The following is an 18912-nucleotide window of genomic DNA, read 5'->3' as shown; positions in this document are numbered from 1 at the left end:
GTAAGGGAGACTCGTTACCTGACTCGTGTAACTATAATCCCTCTTTATATCACCTCTACAATTGCAGCAAAATATTTACAAAAAAGTAATAGAGCTGATATATTGCACTCATAACCTGCTGTGTTAAAAGGCAATTCCTTTGCATAACTACTTAAAGATAATTTTTAAAAAGGATAAAAGTGATTTGAAAAGATCTTTAAATGCCAGAGACATCTTTCAGAATGATAACCACAACACAGACAAGAATGTCTTAGCAAATAATATAGATTGGAGAGATACAGAAGACATAGACATATGTACATACACAGACACACAAGGTCTTGCATTGCTAATATGACTTGTTCCAGTATGGTGGGGTAAGCTCTGATGTAAATCTGACATGAGTTTACCAGGTGCAGTAGGACGCTGTCTCATGTAGACCTACTCATTAAAGGTATGTTATAAAATACGTCATCCATAAGCACTTGTGTGTGTGTGCGTGTGCGTGCGTGTGTGTGTCTTTCTTTAATTTGTAACAAAGCCTTAGAGACAGATGCAAACAGGAAATCCTCCTTGGCAACCCAGACCTCACTGCTATGAGATTTTGGTACATGTAAGAAGGCAACAACAGTTGGCAATGTGAGGGTTTGTTTGTTAACCACACAGTTGCTTTGAGAATAAAATTGATATAAAAGCAAAAAAAAAAAAAAGACGTCACCCGAAGAACAAGTGCCCTCTGATCTGAGCGTGAAGGGAATGTTCACACGCCTCCCCTGCTTCTATCTACACCTCCCTACACACCACGAGTGACACTCCGCTGGGTTCTAAAACTAGCCTAGCATGAACTCATTAACTCCTTTGTTCACGCTAAAAGTAAACCATGCCTTAAACAAATATTCACTCCAAGCTTTATAACCAACTTAATGCCTTCATGAAGGTAGTTCTGGTAGAGTTCAGCTGAGGACAAGTATACTTCATTGTTCAACACAGTCTTCCTCCACTGTGTGTGTGTGTGTGTGTGTGCATGTGTGCACATGTGCGCACCATTCCTGGTGCTTGATCTCAGGGCTGGGGTGCTAGCCTTCAGTTTTTTTTGTGCTCAAGATTAGTGTTCTACCACTTTCAGCCAGAGCTCCACTTCCAGCATTTTTTTTTAAGTAAATGGAGCTAAGAGTCTCACAGGCTTTTCTGCTGGGCTGGCTTCAAACTGTAATGTAATATCAGATCTTAGCCTCCTGAGTAGTTAGGATTATGGGCATGAGCCACCAGTGTCCAGTTCTCCATTATTTTTAAAGGTTATTATTGTATTAATATTACTATTAATTTTATTTTCTGTTGCACAAATCAATGTGGACTGGTCACTTTAGGTAAACTGAATTTGTAAAACAAATGTCAAGTCGATTTGCAGGAAGTATTTCTAAGTAATACATCACTATAATTTTCCAAAACATGTTTTGTATTCTCTCGAGGGTTTTTAAAAACACTTTGATGTAGTTAAATCAGAGTGTGGCTGTACATACACATTCATCGTAGGACACCATTCTTGCAATATGACATTTTAATGTAAAGCTTTCAAAGAAAGTACATATCAGGTGTTGGGATCAAGTTGCAGACCTGGCTTCACGCTCTTCTCTGATCACACAGACTGCTGCTTCTTCTCCAGGCACCTCTCGATGTCGTCCAGCACCTGGAGGGCGGCCTTTGGGATTCGAGTTCCAGGGCCAAATACATTGGAGACCCCGACCTCATACAGAAATTCATAATCCTGCGGGAAGACAGATGAACTCACAGGATGTGGCTAGAACATACTCCTTCAGGAGCACTACCCATCACCTGTGGCCCGTTCCTCAGCCCGCAGGCCAATGAGACCACTGTGAGCTGTGTGGTAGACTCAGCTATTTTCACCACCTGCCAGTGGTTAGGTTAAATTTAGCATTGTGCTATCGCTTCGCATTCGCCATGCTCTTCACTTCCTCCCGGGTGTGTGCACAGGTAGTAAATTGTGACACCCCGAACTCGGCCTCGTACATATGTGTGCTACGTGAAGGCGCAGAGGCAGAGTGCGCGGGTTACAAAGAGTGGAATGACTAGTTTGGAGGAGTCAAGCGGAGCTGGGGAGAAAGCAGAGCACAGATGTCCAATGTCTGCTTCCCCACCCAGCTGCTGGGGTGGCCGGCGACCAGACCCAGGACCCAGTGCTTAGACCCAAGTGCTCTTACATTCACTCACCCAGGCTTGGGCAGCACCTTTGCTAAAAAGCATCCAATCTGCATTCTCAGGTGATCATAACAGACAATAAAGTCTATAGGCATGCTAACATCCTCCAATAATTCCCGTCTATCTCTATTATAGCTTTGTGGTATTCATGCAAAAGTATTATTTTGCCCTGACATTTAATACATCTGATTGCCCCTCTGTCCTTTGAGTTTCTGAGAGCTGAGATTATGGTAGAAGACACTCAGAATGTTTCACTGTCCTTGAGCAGGTGCTGCAGACTGCAAGAGGAAGTCTCAGAAGAATACCCAATAAGACATGTAGTAACAATTGCTTACAGACTGGGGAGAGGCTGGCTGATAGAGGTTATCTTCTTTACTCCTCTTGAGGAACCGTATGTCCCACTTATCCTGACATCTGCTACAATTCTTCCAGCTCAACACTTTTTCCACTTTTCAGTTAAAACAATGAAAACTTGGTGTCATCAGAGACTGGATTGGAAATTGGCCCTTGTGTAGTAACTTCTGTAAAAACCAGAACTCAAGTATGTGGGCAGTGTCCTCCTACCCGATTCACACACTAACTGACACCACTGAGGGTTATTAGCCTTGCTTCTTCTTCTCTAAGAGGAACCACATTGTTAAAGTCCCTCCTCCCACCGCCATTCAGCCTGTAATTTTTCAGAATGAGCCGATTCTACTGGCTGCCGTTAAGGCATCTTTGTCCACAAGCAAGCGCTACTTCAAGTCAAACTAGCTAAAATAATAAATGGGTTTTACAAGACCATGTACTGTAACTGCTATATCTCTGAGGTAGGGGGGAGATGACGTACGGAGAACTTGGACAAGATAGCTGGTTGACAACAAAAGCAAACTTCCTAACGCTCGCTACACAACCAAGAAACAGTTCTCACTGCCTCTAGCTAGGCTGGACATGATCGCTACATGAGCAGCTCTCTGTGAGGTCTTTCCCTTTTCCCCTTGTTCTTTTTCCACTACTGTTTACTGAACATAACAAAGACATCTATCACAAGTTACTGGTTTGCATGGACTTAAGTTTTCTTACAGGTTGTGTAGACTATTATGTTAAATAATATGTCATGGATCAAAATATAGCTCTGGTAAAAAATAACTCTGCTCGGGCTGGGAAGGTGGCTGAATGGAAGAATGCTTGCTTTGCATGCATGAGGCCCCGGGTTCGATTCCTCAGCACCACATACGCAGAAAAAGCTTGAAGTGGCTCTATGGCTCAAGTGGTAGAGCGCTAGCCTTGAGCTGAAGAACTGAGGGACAGCGCCAAGGCCCAGAGTTCAGGAGCCATGACTGACAGCAACAACAAAAAGAATGTGTCAGGGCTGGGAAGGTGGCTCAGTGGTAGAGCGCTTGCCTTGCATGCTTGAGGCCCTGGGTTCGATTCCTCAGCACCACATAAGCAAAAAGAAAAAAGCAAGAAGTGGCGCTGTGGCTCAAGTGGTAGAGCACTAGCCTTGAGCTGAAGAGCTGAGGGACAGTGCCCAAGCCCAGAGTTCAGGCCCCATGACCGGACCCAAAAAAAAAAAAAAAAGAATGTGTCAAAAGTAACTCTGCTCTCGGCAGAATTTACTTAGTAAAATCACAAGGGAATGATTTTCCTCCAAATCTAGTTTTACAACTCAACCTAAGCCATTATTGCTTTGAATACGCACTGCAGTGCTGGGAGGAAGGTACCTGTGGCGGTATGACGCCCCCACACATGACGAGAATATCGGGCCGTCCGAGGGTGGCAAGCTCCTTGATGAGCTCGGGCACAAGGGTCTTGTGGCCCGCAGCCAGTGTGCTCACCCCCACCACGTGCACGTCGGCATCCACAGCCTGCTGGGCCACTTCACGGGGAGTCTGGAAAAAGACAAAGCACAGTTTGCTACTGGCTAGCCATGAGGAAAATCAGTCTTGTGTGGGCATCACTCCGTATTTCATCGCTGTTAAAACTGCAAAAAGCACTGAACTACTGATGCAAACACTGTCCATGCGGTTGTGTGCCTAGCACCAGAATTATACCAAAACGTATTCCCCAAGGAGTCTTCAAGACAAAGAATGCACGGAAGTAGTATCCTTTCCATTACACCTGTCGACTTCATTATCAACTGACACTGAGTGACAACATTGTAAAGCACTATGATACAGCGGCAGTGGAAAAGTTAAAAGTTAAACTCAATGTAGTACAAAAAAGTGAATGAGAAACAATGCTGCCAGTATGGTGAGGAGCAAGAAACTTTAGACTCTGGTCCTTCTACAAATACACCCAATTGGCAGCAGGATGTGGGCTCCAAGGCTTTCGTGAGAGCACTGGAAATAAGGCCGAGGTCACAGCACGCAGTACGTGTGTGACAACGAGAAGGAAGAGCTTCACACCCATTCACAGGATGTGGGGACTTTCACAAAGTTCTCAATTAGTACTCGCGAGAGTCTATCTCCTCTGAGCACTAATGCTTTCTCATACTGCTTTGCCACTGCCTATGTATTTAACTTACTTCACAGAAAAGGCTAAAGTGTACAAGTTCCTCATGGTAAATGTAAAATTTTAGCAAGAACATCACACATCAGGACCACTGTCTAAAGTCCCAAAGAAAAAGCATCCATCTGTTAATTTTTTGTGCCTCTTTGTTCAGGTAGTGGGGACACATGCATGGACATGAATAAACTTCATACCGCACGTTAGCAAGCACCCTGACTCTGTGAGAAACATTAACATGTGAAATCAAACTTCGTAAGAGAAAGCGTCATATTCTTTCATTTTACTTCTGAGGTCTGACCTTGCCTTAGGAGAGGCTTCCACTGTTTCTCATCTGGATTCCAGGGCTTCTTAACTAGACTCCCTGCGCATCTAGCTACAGCTGCTCTCAGCTCTTGTCACACAGTTTTACCAGAAAGTGAATTTTCTGAAGTATAAATTGGACTGTGTTGCCAAACCCACACACAAACCACTGGGATGGAGTGGAAGGCTATCAATCTCAACCCTTTGTGAAGCACACATTCTAACTCTACTCTTACAGTAACCTGAGGACATCATGCCTTCTTACCGCTCTCTAACTGTCCAGCCATCCCTCCTTGCCTGATTTGTTCTAGGCTTCGGAAGTTACAGTTCAAAGGTTCCTATGATACCTGAAAGAACCAAAGTCGCTCCTTGTCCATGTTATAGTTACAGTAACAATCATACTATGTTGTGATTACTAGTAAGATAGTCTGTTAGGAGGCCGGTACCTCCTTGGGGACAAAACCTCATCTTACTCACATCTGGCATAGAACTGCACACTTGTAGCAGATAAAGCTTAGAGTATAGAATTTATTCAAATGTATTTTCAGCCAAGGATGTATTTTGTAGAGTATACTATCACTCTGTGAACAACTTCCATTCCCTTGGGCAATAAAAAAAATTAATGCTTGTCTGTGTCCAATATTCTGTAACTAAAATACTGTGTCAAAGTGAGCAAAGACCCTTCTTATGGGTTAGGTTTACTCTGCAATTTAACTTCCTTTCCAAACACTTCTTACTAATGCCAGGTGAACACTCCCATAAACCATGCGTCACTCTCAGAATAAAGTATTTGAAAGTAAAACTCCAGTTTCTAAAGCCTAGTAAAAATTATACTTCTGAGCTGGGTATTTACTATTACGAAGTCTGAGTCTACATTCATTGTACTTTTATTTCTCTCATAATTACTTCTAACACATGCACTGAAAAGCAGAATGTATTGCACATGTGCTTTAATAACTTGTAAGCATCATCCTGGCATCGTTTTTTCTACTTTATCCAGATGTGAGTTGTGGTATCCCCCGAGACTTCTCCCAGCAATTGTTAGTACCTGAAAAAGAGGGCCGATGTCCACGTCAAAACCAAGATCAGCAAACCCTGTCGCAATGACTTTGGCCCCTCTGTCATGGCCATCTTGACCCATTTTTGCCACAAGAAGACGAGGTCTGCGACCCTCTCGTTCCATGAATTTATTCACTCTAAGAAACATTTTAAAAAGACAACCATTAAACTGGGTGAACTGAACTCTCTCCCATTTGGAAGCCAATTTGGGAGATGGCACAACTCTGAGCTGAGCACACTGAGAGCATCAGTAAAGCAAGATGAAAGAAAAATGATCATTTCTTTTTGAGCGACATACAATATGCAAACTTACTTAAGTATAAAGTTACAAGTGCTTTCCAGTCCTTTATATCAAGATGTGACTGTCCTCACCCTGTGTGCCCTCCAAAGTGTGAACACACACCCATAACAACTACAGTGTGGATTCTTACAATGACACATACTCAAAACACTTTCCTGCTTTCAAGGACAAACTGAAACAAAACATGAGAAAGCACTACTTCAGTTTTTGCTTAAAGAAAAGAACACGTTTCTTTTCACCTTGTCTGCTTTAATATATATGTATATATACATGTATGTATTACATAATATATACATCTATATGCATATGTATATTACATACATATGTATTAACTCTAAAGTTTTAGAAGGAAGCTTATTACAAAGGTTGAAAAAAATCAACTTCTAGAATTGGGTTTGAATGGTTCATGTCTATAATCCTAGCTACTTGGAAGATGAAATCTGGAGGATTGTCATCCAAAACCAGCCTTGGTGGAAAAGTATGAGAAATCTCATCTCCAAAATAACTAGCAAAATGTTGGATTAGAAACATGCCTCAAGAGGTAGAGTGCCAGTCAAGCAAGCAATCGGAGCAAGCTTGAAACTCTAGTTTAAGCCCTGATAGTAGCTTTTAAAAAGTCTGGCTATCTATCTATCTCTCTCTCTATGGATCGATCTAATCTTCACCAAACTTACAATATGTAGTACTGTCACAAGATAAGATGGAAATATAGAATAATTGATGATATCTTTCAGATGTTAAAAACTAGCTTCTTTTTCTAGTTTTAAAAATTCTTACTGTTGAATGGTAACCCCTTTGTATAACTACTGAAGGATAATAAAATAATTTTAAACAGAAAGAAATCTCACCTCTTAATAGTAGATGAAATCTCCTTACTTTCTCCAAATTCCTGGCGATATGCTCCACTTACCATACGGTCACTAGCTTTATGTTCACCAAATACCTTTTTCATAGCATCTGTGATTTCTCCAACTGTACACCTAAAATATTACATGGGAATTCTGGTGAGAGCATTATTTGCAAAGATACTTATTTACCTTAGTAGTCAATATAATTAGAAATATTTCATTACTTAAGTAAAATGGGCCGTCATAAACTTAAAGAACAAATGCTTAACTATATAGAAAAGCAAAAGTGAGTCTGGATACCTTTATACACTGTCATCTATTTTCAGTATCTGCCAACCAAAAATAAAACCTAACAATTACAAATAGACAAGTATCTGAAGGCTAATACAAATGAAGGCTAATACAAATACTGAACTTGCTAAGACCAGAAGAAAACCAAATAAAGCAGGCTAAGATGGCGGCAAGAGCAAAGAGACTGGGAATACATTTGAAAAAAGTCCTCTTGATGTCCACCCCTTATCCCTTTGTCCTTTCCTAATGGCCCCTCGGCTACTTTTGACTTTAGAAAGCCTCTCTGGCTTTCTCAACAAGGGAAAAGGACTTGGGGGTGTGATATTTGTTGTTCATGGTTAGAATAATTCAGAAGAGATGACATAAGGCATTCTTGTCAATTCTCAGATAAGCGTTGCCACTCCCTTATCAAAGGCTATTTATATCAAAATAGTACCTATAACCTTGATGATATGCTTGAGTACGTCAAGTTTCAACCTAACATCAGTAAAATGTATTTATTATAATAGCATCAAATGTGCTGCCACAGTGAAATGTGCAACGCACATCTATGAATGTTTTAAATATTCAGATATTTGAGAAACAGGAACTGAATTTATTATAGTTTCCTTTCCACTCTTCAGGGTCACGTGGTTTAGAGGATCAGCCTTTCATCTCAGTAGACTCTGAAAAGTGGAGTATTTAGAAATACTACAGTCTGAATATGCAGTATTTATACACTAATTCCAAATACGCGGTATTTAAAAATCTCCAAACGTCCATCTCCTCACCTTGCACGAGTCGCATCCACAGCAAGAGCCAAAATATTCCCATCGCCACTGGCAGCACACTGGGTGAGCGCCTCAAGACACCGCTGAGCCAGAGCTTGGTCCCTGCTGGCTTTGATCTTATGGGAAGAGTCAAGGAAAGGGACAGTTTGTGTGAAAGAGGAGTAAACAAGCGATCAGGAGACTAACACACATGTCAGCCCTGACATATGTTGTTCTGAGTTCTTCCATAATCTACTAAACTGCAAAAAAAGAGGGAATAAATGAAGAAACTAGTATGTAGAACTTCATTCACTAAGCATTTCCAAGAGCAATTTAACCCTGTATAACCTTACAAATCAAACACCAGCAGGACAATAACTACTACTGGTGTTTCAATTTGATTTTTAGCCTTTTCTTTAAAAATCTCAAGATGCTGAAAACCATTAGATTGCTTACAGAAGACTACAGAAGAACTAAGCAAGCATCTAGAAAAAAATGAAATAATGTGCAATGTTAGAGAACCTAACAAAGGATGACGTACATAAAAGTATGCAGTAAGTACCAACAATTATTCCTATAGGGTCACTGTTGAATTTCTCTTTCTTGCCCCAAATAAGGCATCATTTATGTCAAGTGTAATCAGTTGGATTGAATGTGTACAGTTAAAAAGTACTTACAATGTATGACGGAGGAGAAAAAGAATTTTCCAAACATAATAAAAACAGGTTTTTGTGGTCAAAGATAACAGAATATAATAGGCTAACTAAGGCTTGTTGAAAAAAATGACAAAATGTGATAGAAGAATCACTATTCCTTAATGAGAATGAAAGTGGAAATAACATGACACATCTGTCATTAACTCTAATTTAAGAAACAGATGATGACAGTAATGCATTCAATCTAATGGGACAAAGTCTATTAGAATTTTATGCAGCATTTCAACTGAGGAAGAAAAGTCTTATCTTGGATCTGTTGATAAAGTGGGAAAGAAAGTACATCAAGAAGCCTTAAATTCAAATACTGACTCTACAGTTCCTTTTGTTTTCATTTTGAGTGATGTAAATGGTCATCTGAGCATTAGTTCTCATCAGGTAAACTGTGAGAGGCCTTGTGATTACATCATGGGTTTTTTGTTTTGTTTTTTGTTGGTCATGGGGCTTGAACCCTGGGCCTGGATACTGTCCCCTCAGCTCTTCAGCAAAAGTCTAGTGGTCTACCACTTGAGCCACAGTACTGCTTCTGGTTTGCTGGTGGTTAATTAGAGATAAGAGTCTCATGGACTTTCCTGCCAGGGCTGGCTTTGAACTGCAATCCTCAGATCTTGCTCAGCCTCCTGAGTAGCTAGGACTACAGGTGTGAGCCACTGGTGCCCAGCTACATTGTGGTTTTGAACACTAATATGAGCTTCACAAAGGTAGATACTATGGTTTAAATCACATAAGGTGTGGCTGGCTCTTGGATGTTTGGTTATTTATTATAAGCATGTTTCTCAATTTCTTAATTTTAAATACTGAGAAATAATACTCACCTCATGTGGCTGTTGTAAAGATTTAGAAGGACAATGTAAACTTAGTGCCTACAACACAGGAGATTCTTATAAAGTAATAGTTAATACCTTTGTAAGTTTTTCAATCTGCTTCTTACGCACTGAAGAATTATCAATTGCCAAAACTTCTACAGTTTCTTCCTTTTCCAGCTGGTACTTATTTACTCCAACAATTACTTCAGAACCTGTTAATTTTCCCAAAGGGAAATCATATGTAGATCCTATGATTATCATAGATTTTCCTTAACAGTTTAATATGATTAAATACTATTCTTAACTTTCATGAACACCTCAGTTATAGATCAGCTGGGATGAAAGAAACAACAGTTACATATTGGAATCTCTATAGGGGTGGACTTTTACTGTTTCCCATGCTACAAGCTTGCCTAAAGTCTCTGCTAAGCTTTCTCTGAGAACAAGCAGAACAGGTGCCATATAAGATTTAGATGGTAGAGAAGGAACTGACAATAGCTTTTCTCAGATCTTGTATTCTTTTATAGCCAATCACTTTTAAACAGAAAACAAATTACCTAAGCAATCAAGCTATTAGACTCTTATTCTTATCTAAAAACAACCCAGGACCCCTTTCCCACTGATATTCCTCTTCCTTCTTCTACCATACTTAATTTGATCTGTAATTATTTTGTTTTCTTGTTTATTTTCCCTCCTTCACTAGACTCTGAAGTTTTAGGGGTACAGGCTTACATCATTCCTGTTCACACTTGCATGCCCAGAATAGTAAACGTCTCAAATATAACTTACTAAAATAATATTCACTGATTGAATATACTCATTAGAGCACGAGCACCATCCAGTGCCACTGGGAATGTCCACCTGCATATGTGTGTGTGAAGAGGATACGTCCACATACATATGTACATATGCTTGCCTGTGCTCATTCATGCATGCAAAAATGTGCACATATGGATACAGATATACGAAGATTTCAGCAAAACTCCATTTTTCCATTCTTTTCGTTGTATTGTTTTTTACTCTTTTAACTTAGTGTCCATTAGTCATAGATGTTATCTTCAGACAGGAACGAACACTTCTTTTGGAATACTGATTTCATATCTAACTTCTGACTTGCTCTTACCAGAGTCTATCCGTGCCTGTCTTCGGGCAGCACACTCTTCAATTCTAAGCTTAGGGATTCCCTCTGCCACAGCTTTAGCCATTCCACCAACTTCTTCAATTTCCTTTATGAGCTAAAAAGAAAAACATATCAATAAAGCTGAAAAATAATATGAAAAAGTCAAATGCCAATTAGTTCTAAATGCTATATAAGTATTAATAGTATAAATAAAATTACAAATAGAATGATATCAAATTTCTAATAATGTTAATGAAATTGGTATAGTGAATACAACTGCACTGGTAGGAAGAGGCAAAGTAGAGGTATGAATCCACCAAAACTCTAAACTGTCACATGGGGTTGGCAGACAAGAGTACACATGAGTGACTTTAAATTATGTAGATGAAAAAGAAAGAAAAATATAGCTTATTCCAAGAAATAAAAAAAAGCCCTTATTTGCATAAGCTTTGTAATACTAGTTGGCTTTTCAACTCTTTGAACAAAATAACTTCACAGAAATACAATTTGTATGTAACAGATATGAGCACTGAAGCCTACTCAAATCTAAATCTTTTTTCCTAAAACATTTTACAAACTTTGCTATGTCTAAACTGATTAGACTTATACATCAGTGATTTATACATCCTCTTTAGGCCTACTGACCTTTATGGCTCTCTCCATCTTACAAGTGAGGTTGTAAAGAGGGACACTGACCTGCAAAGCAGCGTCGTAAACATCATTCGTGAGCGACTCCATCATATATGACCCTCCCCAAGGATCAGCCACTTTGGGGATCCCAGACTCCTCTTGGATGATTATCTGTGTGTTCCTCGCGATTCTAGCACTTTTCACAGTTGGCAAACCCAGAGCTTCATCAAAAGAATTTGTGTGCAAAGACTGAGTTCCTCCAAACACAGCTGCCATTGCTTCTATTGCAGTCCGGATAATGTTATTATAAGGATCCTAAAATGTTTAGTTAAATAAGCAGGGATTACAGATAACTTAGCACAGGTACTAAGCTTCAAATTATGAAATAAACTCAAGCTGATGACTAAGCAGGATTAAGAGGAATAACTAGGAGCCAGCCAAACACAGTGGCAAATGTCTGTAGTCCCAGTGCTAGGAGGCTGAGGGAAGAGGTGATCCAGGTTTGAGGACATCTGGGCTACACAGAAAATTACATGTGCACTTGGCCTATGGAAGGAGATCTTCTGTAAAGGAAAACAAAACAAAACCGAAGAACCAAAGGGTACCAAACGGGCACTCAGTGAACAATTAATGGGACAGATGGAAATTAGAGGTTATACCTCACCATATTCCTAATTGATTGGAAAATGTCTTCTGATTTTTTTTTCAGCTTCCTTAGCTGTAAAACTAAGTGCATTAAGATGTGAAAAGATTAAAGTTCCTTCCAACCTCAAAATCCTACTTCATTCATGAAGGACTAAAGTGCATTATGTGTACAGCCTACTCATTTTTATTCACTTTGAAATGTAGAAGAGCATGTAGCTTCATACTTATAAATCATTAACCTACTCGTATAATACATTATACGTATAATACATTCGTATAATACATTATACGAGTAGATATAATTTAAGTTAGTTTTATGCAAGAATTATACTTTTAAAATTATATAAGAGAAAATTAATTGAAATTTTGGTTCTTGCTTATCATCAACTTTTTTTATGTTTTAAAAAGTAAAAAAATCTATTTACCATGGAAATCATTTATGATGTAAATGATTTTATACTGTGAACCACTAGATGGCACCAACTTCATACACGCAACAAGTGTGACAGACAAGTATGCACTATGCTTCTGTATATTTATGATTTTTAAATAATAGGTTGGTTGCTAAACTGCTCCCTGACCATGCCATGTTGCTTAGAAGAAGACACTTATTTTTCTCATTAATATTCTCTTTTAAATTACATAAATATACCTGCTCAGTAAGTGACCATCCTGAGGTCTGGCAATGAGCTCTTAGAAGAAGAGATTTAGAGTTCTTGGGCTTGAACATTTGCTCTATTAAGTGAGCCCACAGTCTTCTCCCAGCTCTCATCTTTGCTATTTCCATGTAAAAGTTCATCCCAATTCCCCAGAAGAAAGACAACCTAAAATAGCAACATGAAGTCCAGAATTTGTTCAGTTGTAAAAATACAGACAAGACAATTAACTATGTGTATCACAGATTAAGGAAAAAAAATCAATGTCCAGATTTTAAAATAATCAACTAAATTTGAATTAAAAGCAAGGCATATATATTTAAGTTACTGTAAACCTACAATGAGAAAGTATATTTCCATGTTTGCAAGAGAAATAGCTGTGATTGACTGTTCTAGTAAGCATGTTCATTTTGCAATTGATTTTCTCTAGACAGACTCTCTTCTTGTGTAAAGAATGTTTCATTTTCAAAAATAAAAATATTTTAATAACACCCACCATGGAAGGTGAGGGTTGCCTATGAAAGTGTGGTATACTACTCTGCCAGTAATCCCACAACCAAGAGAAAGAAATAAGAAGACAGGTTTGAAACTAGCCTGGGGCCAGAGTCAATGAGCCCTCATCTCAAAAAAGCAAGCTTCAGTATGGAGCTTCACACCTATAATCCAAGCTGGATAGAGGCCAAGCCCAGGAAAAAAACTTCCATACTCTATCTGAAAAATAAGCTCAGCAGAGAGCCCTAGTTTTGTGGCTCAAATGGTTGAGTGCTTGTCTGGCAAGCACAATGCCCCATAGTCAAATGCCAGTATAGCCAAAAGGAAAAAAAATAAAAGAAAATGAAAAGGCAAGAAAAGGGTTCAATATAGACAGAAGACATTTTGACCTTGAAGATGACATTAAAGGTCTTAGTAATACACAGGAGTCCTAGGACTCCTAGGACTTTGAAGCCAGTCATTTGTAACTGTGCATAACCTGGCTTCCAGAGGCAGCCTTGTCCTTGGGCTCTCTGAAGGCAGAGGTAGGTCTCACTATATACTTACTAACAGCATGTACAAGCCTGCTTGGCCCAGGGCAAGCAAGGAACTGCTGAGTTGATTGAGCTCTGGCTTGAAATTTTTTACCCTTAAGTACTTCATAATCTTCATACCCCTTTCTTAACAATCTGTTTGGAAACAAAATGGCTTCTATAGCACTGTATTCCATGTACACTATATCAGAGAGAAGATATCTATGTTTTCAAAAGAAAAAAAATCTATGAATGTCTCTGAGCCTTACATTCATATTTCAATGTATAAAATGTGCACGTTGTGTTCTCTAAGTAGCTGGAGACACAATAAAACCATCAAAATCTAACATGACATTTATACGGACAAGTTCACATTACCAGTGTGTCTAGCTGCTCCTGTGCTTCTTCTGAATATGTACTCACCTTGGTGCAAACTGATCGATTGTGAGGCCAGCTTGCAGTCCAGTTCTACAGTACTCTAAGCCATCTGCCAGCGTATAGGCCAGCTCTAGGATGGCATCTGCCCCTGCTTCCTGCATATGGTAGCCACTAATTGAAATTGAATTAAATTTGGGCATGTGCTAAAAATAAAAGAAAAAACAGTGAATAAAAATATTAAAGGGTTCTATTAAACCCATTTCTAAAAGCAAGTTCAACCCAAATTAGACTTTCCAATTAACTCACTCCATGATTGGTGGATCCATGAACTATTAAAACTATGTAGTTTTCCAGTGGGGGGAAAAATTGTATCAACCACCTTTGAGGACTAACTGAAGACATCTTTCTTTTGAAAACAGTACTCTCAACTTACAAGAATTCATTATAACTTTGCCTTAATCTAGAGATGCATAAATCTAATACAAGGAATAAATAATATTTTAAAAACACTTGACAGAGAATTTCTCCTTGCTACTAAATTATGGTCTAATGTTAAGATGCTGCAAAAGGGGGCATTGCTAAGCAAGAAGAAAACTGTGAATAATGGAGACAAACGGGTATGAACTGCTCAAAGGAAAATGAAGGAGGAAGAGGAGAGTGTGTGTCTGTTGGGGGACTCCTGCTTCTGTTTAGGAACACAGTAAGATTCTCCTTCTCATACTGCTTTGATAAGGAAAGATATGCCCAATTCAGAGTGAAAGCAACCTTAGTGAGAATATGGACGTAAGGGGTATCTCCTAATTCAGTTTTTAGAAGAAATAAAACAGATGTCTTCATCTCAATGTCTAAAGTGCCTACATCTGAATTATGGAGGAAAATAAAGAAGTAAAAATTGTGAATTTCCTTGATATTTAGCAATTATCAAGAATTAAACAACAAAGAAAATACAACAAATGTATACTGTCCAGATAATGAAGATCATAAAATTACCATACTAAAGACAAAACCTAAATATTAACAATATACTACCCAGACTTTATACTAGAATGATTACCCAAATTCAATTACAAAACTCAAGGTAAATTACAATGTATACCTTTGCTGTATACTGGAAGATGTCAGCAATAATTTTCATGGATGGTTCTGGAGGAAAAATATAAGTATTTCTGACCATAAACTCTTTTAATATATCGTTTTGGATTGTGCCAGTAAGTTTCTCTTTAGGTACACCTTGTTCTTCTCCAGTTACTATAAAAGTTGCAAGAACTGGGATCACTGCTCCATTCATAGTCATGGAAACTGACATTCTTTCTAGAGGAATTCCATCAAAAAGGATTTTTGTATCTTCTACAGTGTCAATAGCAACTCCAGCCATTCCAACATCACCACGAACCCGAGGATTGTCTGAATCGTAACCACGATGTGTTGCCAGATCAAAGGCAACTGATAACCCCTGCTGACCAGCTAAATATATAAAGAAAAATGACATCAAGTAAACAGCATCAAATTAAACTGATTTCACTACTAAAAGCATCGGCTCATTGCATCATAGTATATTTTTATAATATTTCATGCTCAGTTATATGAAAACAAATTTAAATACAGGTAATTAATTTCTTTAGATTCAGTTCTTCCCAAGGTGCAAGTGTACAAATTGAGAACTGTAGCAATGAAAACGAATAGAAAGAACACAACACCTCACTTTCTCATGTCTGTCTGTGGATTTATTGTATAGGTTCAAGCACCAAATCATTATGGCTTTGTAATCTAAAAGTTTTTTGACAATATTTCAAAACTTCATGGAATGATCTGCCTGCTCACAAACTTACAATAATATTGTGCATTTGTGTGTTTATTTACTTTTGTTCTTTAACATCATCTTAATAGGTCATTCTGACTATTCAAATATTCTGGGACACAGAATTGTGAATACCACCCCTCAATTGTTTTCATGGTGCTCAGGGCAAACTCAGGACCTAGAGCATGGGAGGCAAGCACTCTACCACTGAGCAATCCCAGTTCTTATCCAAACTTTTTGAAATAAGCAATAATCTACACTAAGTAGAAGTTCAGTCCTACACAGGCAGTTCAAACTTACAAATCTTCAAATTTAGTGATCAAACGATATGACTGTACTATATATAATAAGATATTTACTCTTTAGCAAATATAATTTCCAGAGAACTGAATGCTAGATTGCACTGTACATATCAGAACCACTTTACCACGTATTACTTTCTTTGGGCACCATTTAAACCAACTTCTCCAGTTTCTACCTCAATAATACTAATTAGAATCTTTTCAAAACAAAGGCAAAGTCCGTGTATTTTTTCTTCACCTAATTCCTCTTGTATGATGTAAAGTGTGATTTTTCTATCAAGAATTTTACACTGTTTTTCTCACTCATCTTTTTGAGTGTAGAAGCTGAAAATCTTTTTTTTTAACAGTATAATTAACTATAAAGTAATAAAGTTAGTGTCATCTGTACCAAGATTAACCAGCCTCCCCTTAGAAAGTCAAGATCATGAGGTGCAGGTCTTTGTCGTGAGGAATTACACCTGTCCCTCAAGCCCTACCCTTGATGTTGTCCTTATAGAACTTATTGCTCTCCTCCACAGTGCTGAAGCCTGCATACTGCCGGATGGTCCACGGCCTGTTGGTGTACATAGTGGGATACGGTCCACGTGTGAATGGCTTCACTCCGGGAAATTCCTCAGGTAAGTCCTTCGTGTCTGCCCTGGAATACAAGGGCTTGATGGCAATCCCCTCTGGGGTTTGCCATATTAGGTCATTGGGATTTTTGCCTTTTAGCTGCTTTTTTGCCAGGGCAGCCCATTCTGGGTGAAGGGGTTGTTTCTGGTGTAGAAGCCGCTGCCATGTGAACGTGGGGCCTGGTGATGGATTGAGGAACTTCAGGTACTTAGGTGAAAGTATTAGGTGATTCTTGGCCTTTAACATGGTGGAACATGGAAATACACCAAAGGGTCCGAAACTGACCTAGAAAAAGAAACACAGTTCATAAACCTTTAGAGAGAGAAGAGCCACAGCACCAACACAGGGATTTTGCTAGTTAGCTGAAGTAAAGAGTCTCACTGACTTTTCTACCCTGGCTGGCTTCAAGTGGTGATCCTCAGAACTCAGCTTCTGGAATAGCTAGGATTCCAGGCATAGGCCCAGGTGACTCAGGCCTGTAATCCTAGCTACTCAGGAGGCTGAGATCTATGATGGCTGTTACAATCCAACATGGACAAGTCCAGGAGACTCTTTTCTCCAATTAACTACTAAGAAAAGCCAGAAGTGGAGCTGTAGTTCAAGGGTTAGACTGCTAGCCTTGACCCTAGGACAGCGCCTAGGCCCTGAGTTCAAGCCCCAGGAAGAAGCCCCTGAAAGGAACTTACACAAACATATTCTGAACCAAACAGCTTTCAAGTTTGATTGTTCACGTACTGTTCAAGATTAACTCTCTGAAAAGTCATCACCTCTAGTATTTGACCAGCAAGGGGCATGCAAACGAATAATAATCTCTGTTGGTCAATAAATACCAGGAAGTGGAAACTTGTTGGGGGAGGGGGGAGGGGAAGGCACGAATGGAGGGCGAAAGAGAGCAAATGCAGTTATTCCATGTACATCATGTAAACCCCGAACTCTGCAACTTGATGGTGGGGTTGAAGGCGGCGGCGGGGGATGAAATTGTAACCTCTCTGTACAGCTACTCCTTGTTTTTTGTTTTGTTTTTGATTTTTTAAATCATTGTTGGGCGAAAACCACCAAGTGATTTTGATTTCCCGCCCACACAGAATCCAGGGCTTCCAGCTTTGGGAACTCAGTGTCTTCCAGAACAAAGCTGAGGACACGTTGGCAGTTTCCCATCTACGGCGGTTTAGACCCGTCCCGTCCCTCCAGTCCTCTCGCTCCCCACCCCACGCTTGCTTCCTCCCACGGGCTAGCTCAACATCCCTGCATCCCTGACAACCCGGGGCTTGGGGGGAGCCTAGAAGGAACCGCGGGCCCGGCACGGGGGGGGGGGGGTAGGGGGGGGAGGCCGCGGGTGGGTACGGGGGGGGGAGGCCGCGGGCGGGCACGGGGGGGGGGAGGCCGCGGGCGGGCACGGGGGGGGGGAGAGGCCGCGGGCGGGCACGGGGGGGGGGAGAGGCCGCGGGCGGGCACGGGGGGGGGAGGGCGCGGGCGGGCACGGGGGGGGGGAGGGCGCGGGCGGGCACGGGGGGGGGAGGGCGCGGGCGGGCACGGGGGGAGAGGCCGCGGGCGGGCACGGGGGGGGGGAGGGCGCGGTCGGGCACGGGGCGGGGGGAGAGGCCGCGGGCGGGCACGGGGGGGGGAGGCCGTCACGTCCCTGCCCACGGGACCCTGGGCGAGCCTGGGGACCCCGAGGTGTCAGGGACACCCCGGCTGCAGGGCCCCCCGAACGGCAGGAATCCCGAGGAAAGTACGAAGTCTGTGGCGCCGGGGAGGGCAGGGGACTGCGGAGGCCGCGGGACGGAAGGAAAGGACCGGGCGCGGAGGAAGGGACGAGCCAGACTCGGCGACAGGCGGGGTCTGCGCGCTCGACGCGCCCCGGGGCGCAGTCGCACTCACCGGCCGGCCCGCGGGCCTCGGCGGCGGGCGGAGCGGACTGGAGACCCCGCGGCCCACCGACCGCGGAACTCCCGCAACTGAGCAAAGCCCTCACGCCACAGACCAATCAGGGGGCGTAGGCCGGCCCCGCCCT

General features: G+C 41.0%; 1 protein-coding gene and 1 non-coding gene across 2 annotated transcripts; one reads left to right on the top strand and one right to left on the bottom strand.

Annotated features, from left to right (window-relative positions):
* Positions 1-485: 485 nt before the first annotated feature.
* Positions 486-606, top strand: LOC122101654. Its single transcript, XR_006146403.1, has one exon. It is a non-coding gene; the product is annotated as a small nucleolar RNA SNORA40 (small nucleolar RNA).
* Positions 607-1519: 913 nt separating this feature from the next.
* Positions 1520-18874, bottom strand: Mmut (methylmalonyl-CoA mutase). The gene is made up of 13 exons (XM_042671796.1): positions 18780-18874; positions 16763-17183; positions 15283-15650; positions 14232-14389; positions 12801-12972; positions 11570-11818; positions 10877-10988; positions 9850-9965; positions 8256-8371; positions 7195-7326; positions 6035-6182; positions 3900-4067; positions 1520-1744 (listed from the first exon to the last, which is right to left on the bottom strand). The coding sequence occupies exons 2-13, from the start codon at positions 17142-17144 to the stop codon at positions 1616-1618; spliced, it is 2250 nt and encodes a 749-aa protein (XP_042527730.1). The 5' UTR covers positions 17145-17183; positions 18780-18874; the 3' UTR covers positions 1520-1615.
* Between the last annotated feature and the right edge of the window lie 38 nt (positions 18875-18912).

The sequence above is a fragment of the Dipodomys spectabilis genome, unplaced genomic scaffold (assembly GCF_019054845.1).
Source record: "Dipodomys spectabilis isolate Male_0828 unplaced genomic scaffold, ASM1905484v1 ptg000669l, whole genome shotgun sequence".
NCBI lineage: Eukaryota > Metazoa > Chordata > Mammalia > Rodentia > Heteromyidae > Dipodomys > Dipodomys spectabilis.
Note: the sequence above shows the minus strand (reverse complement) of the source record. Positions and strands in the feature narration are given on the sequence as shown.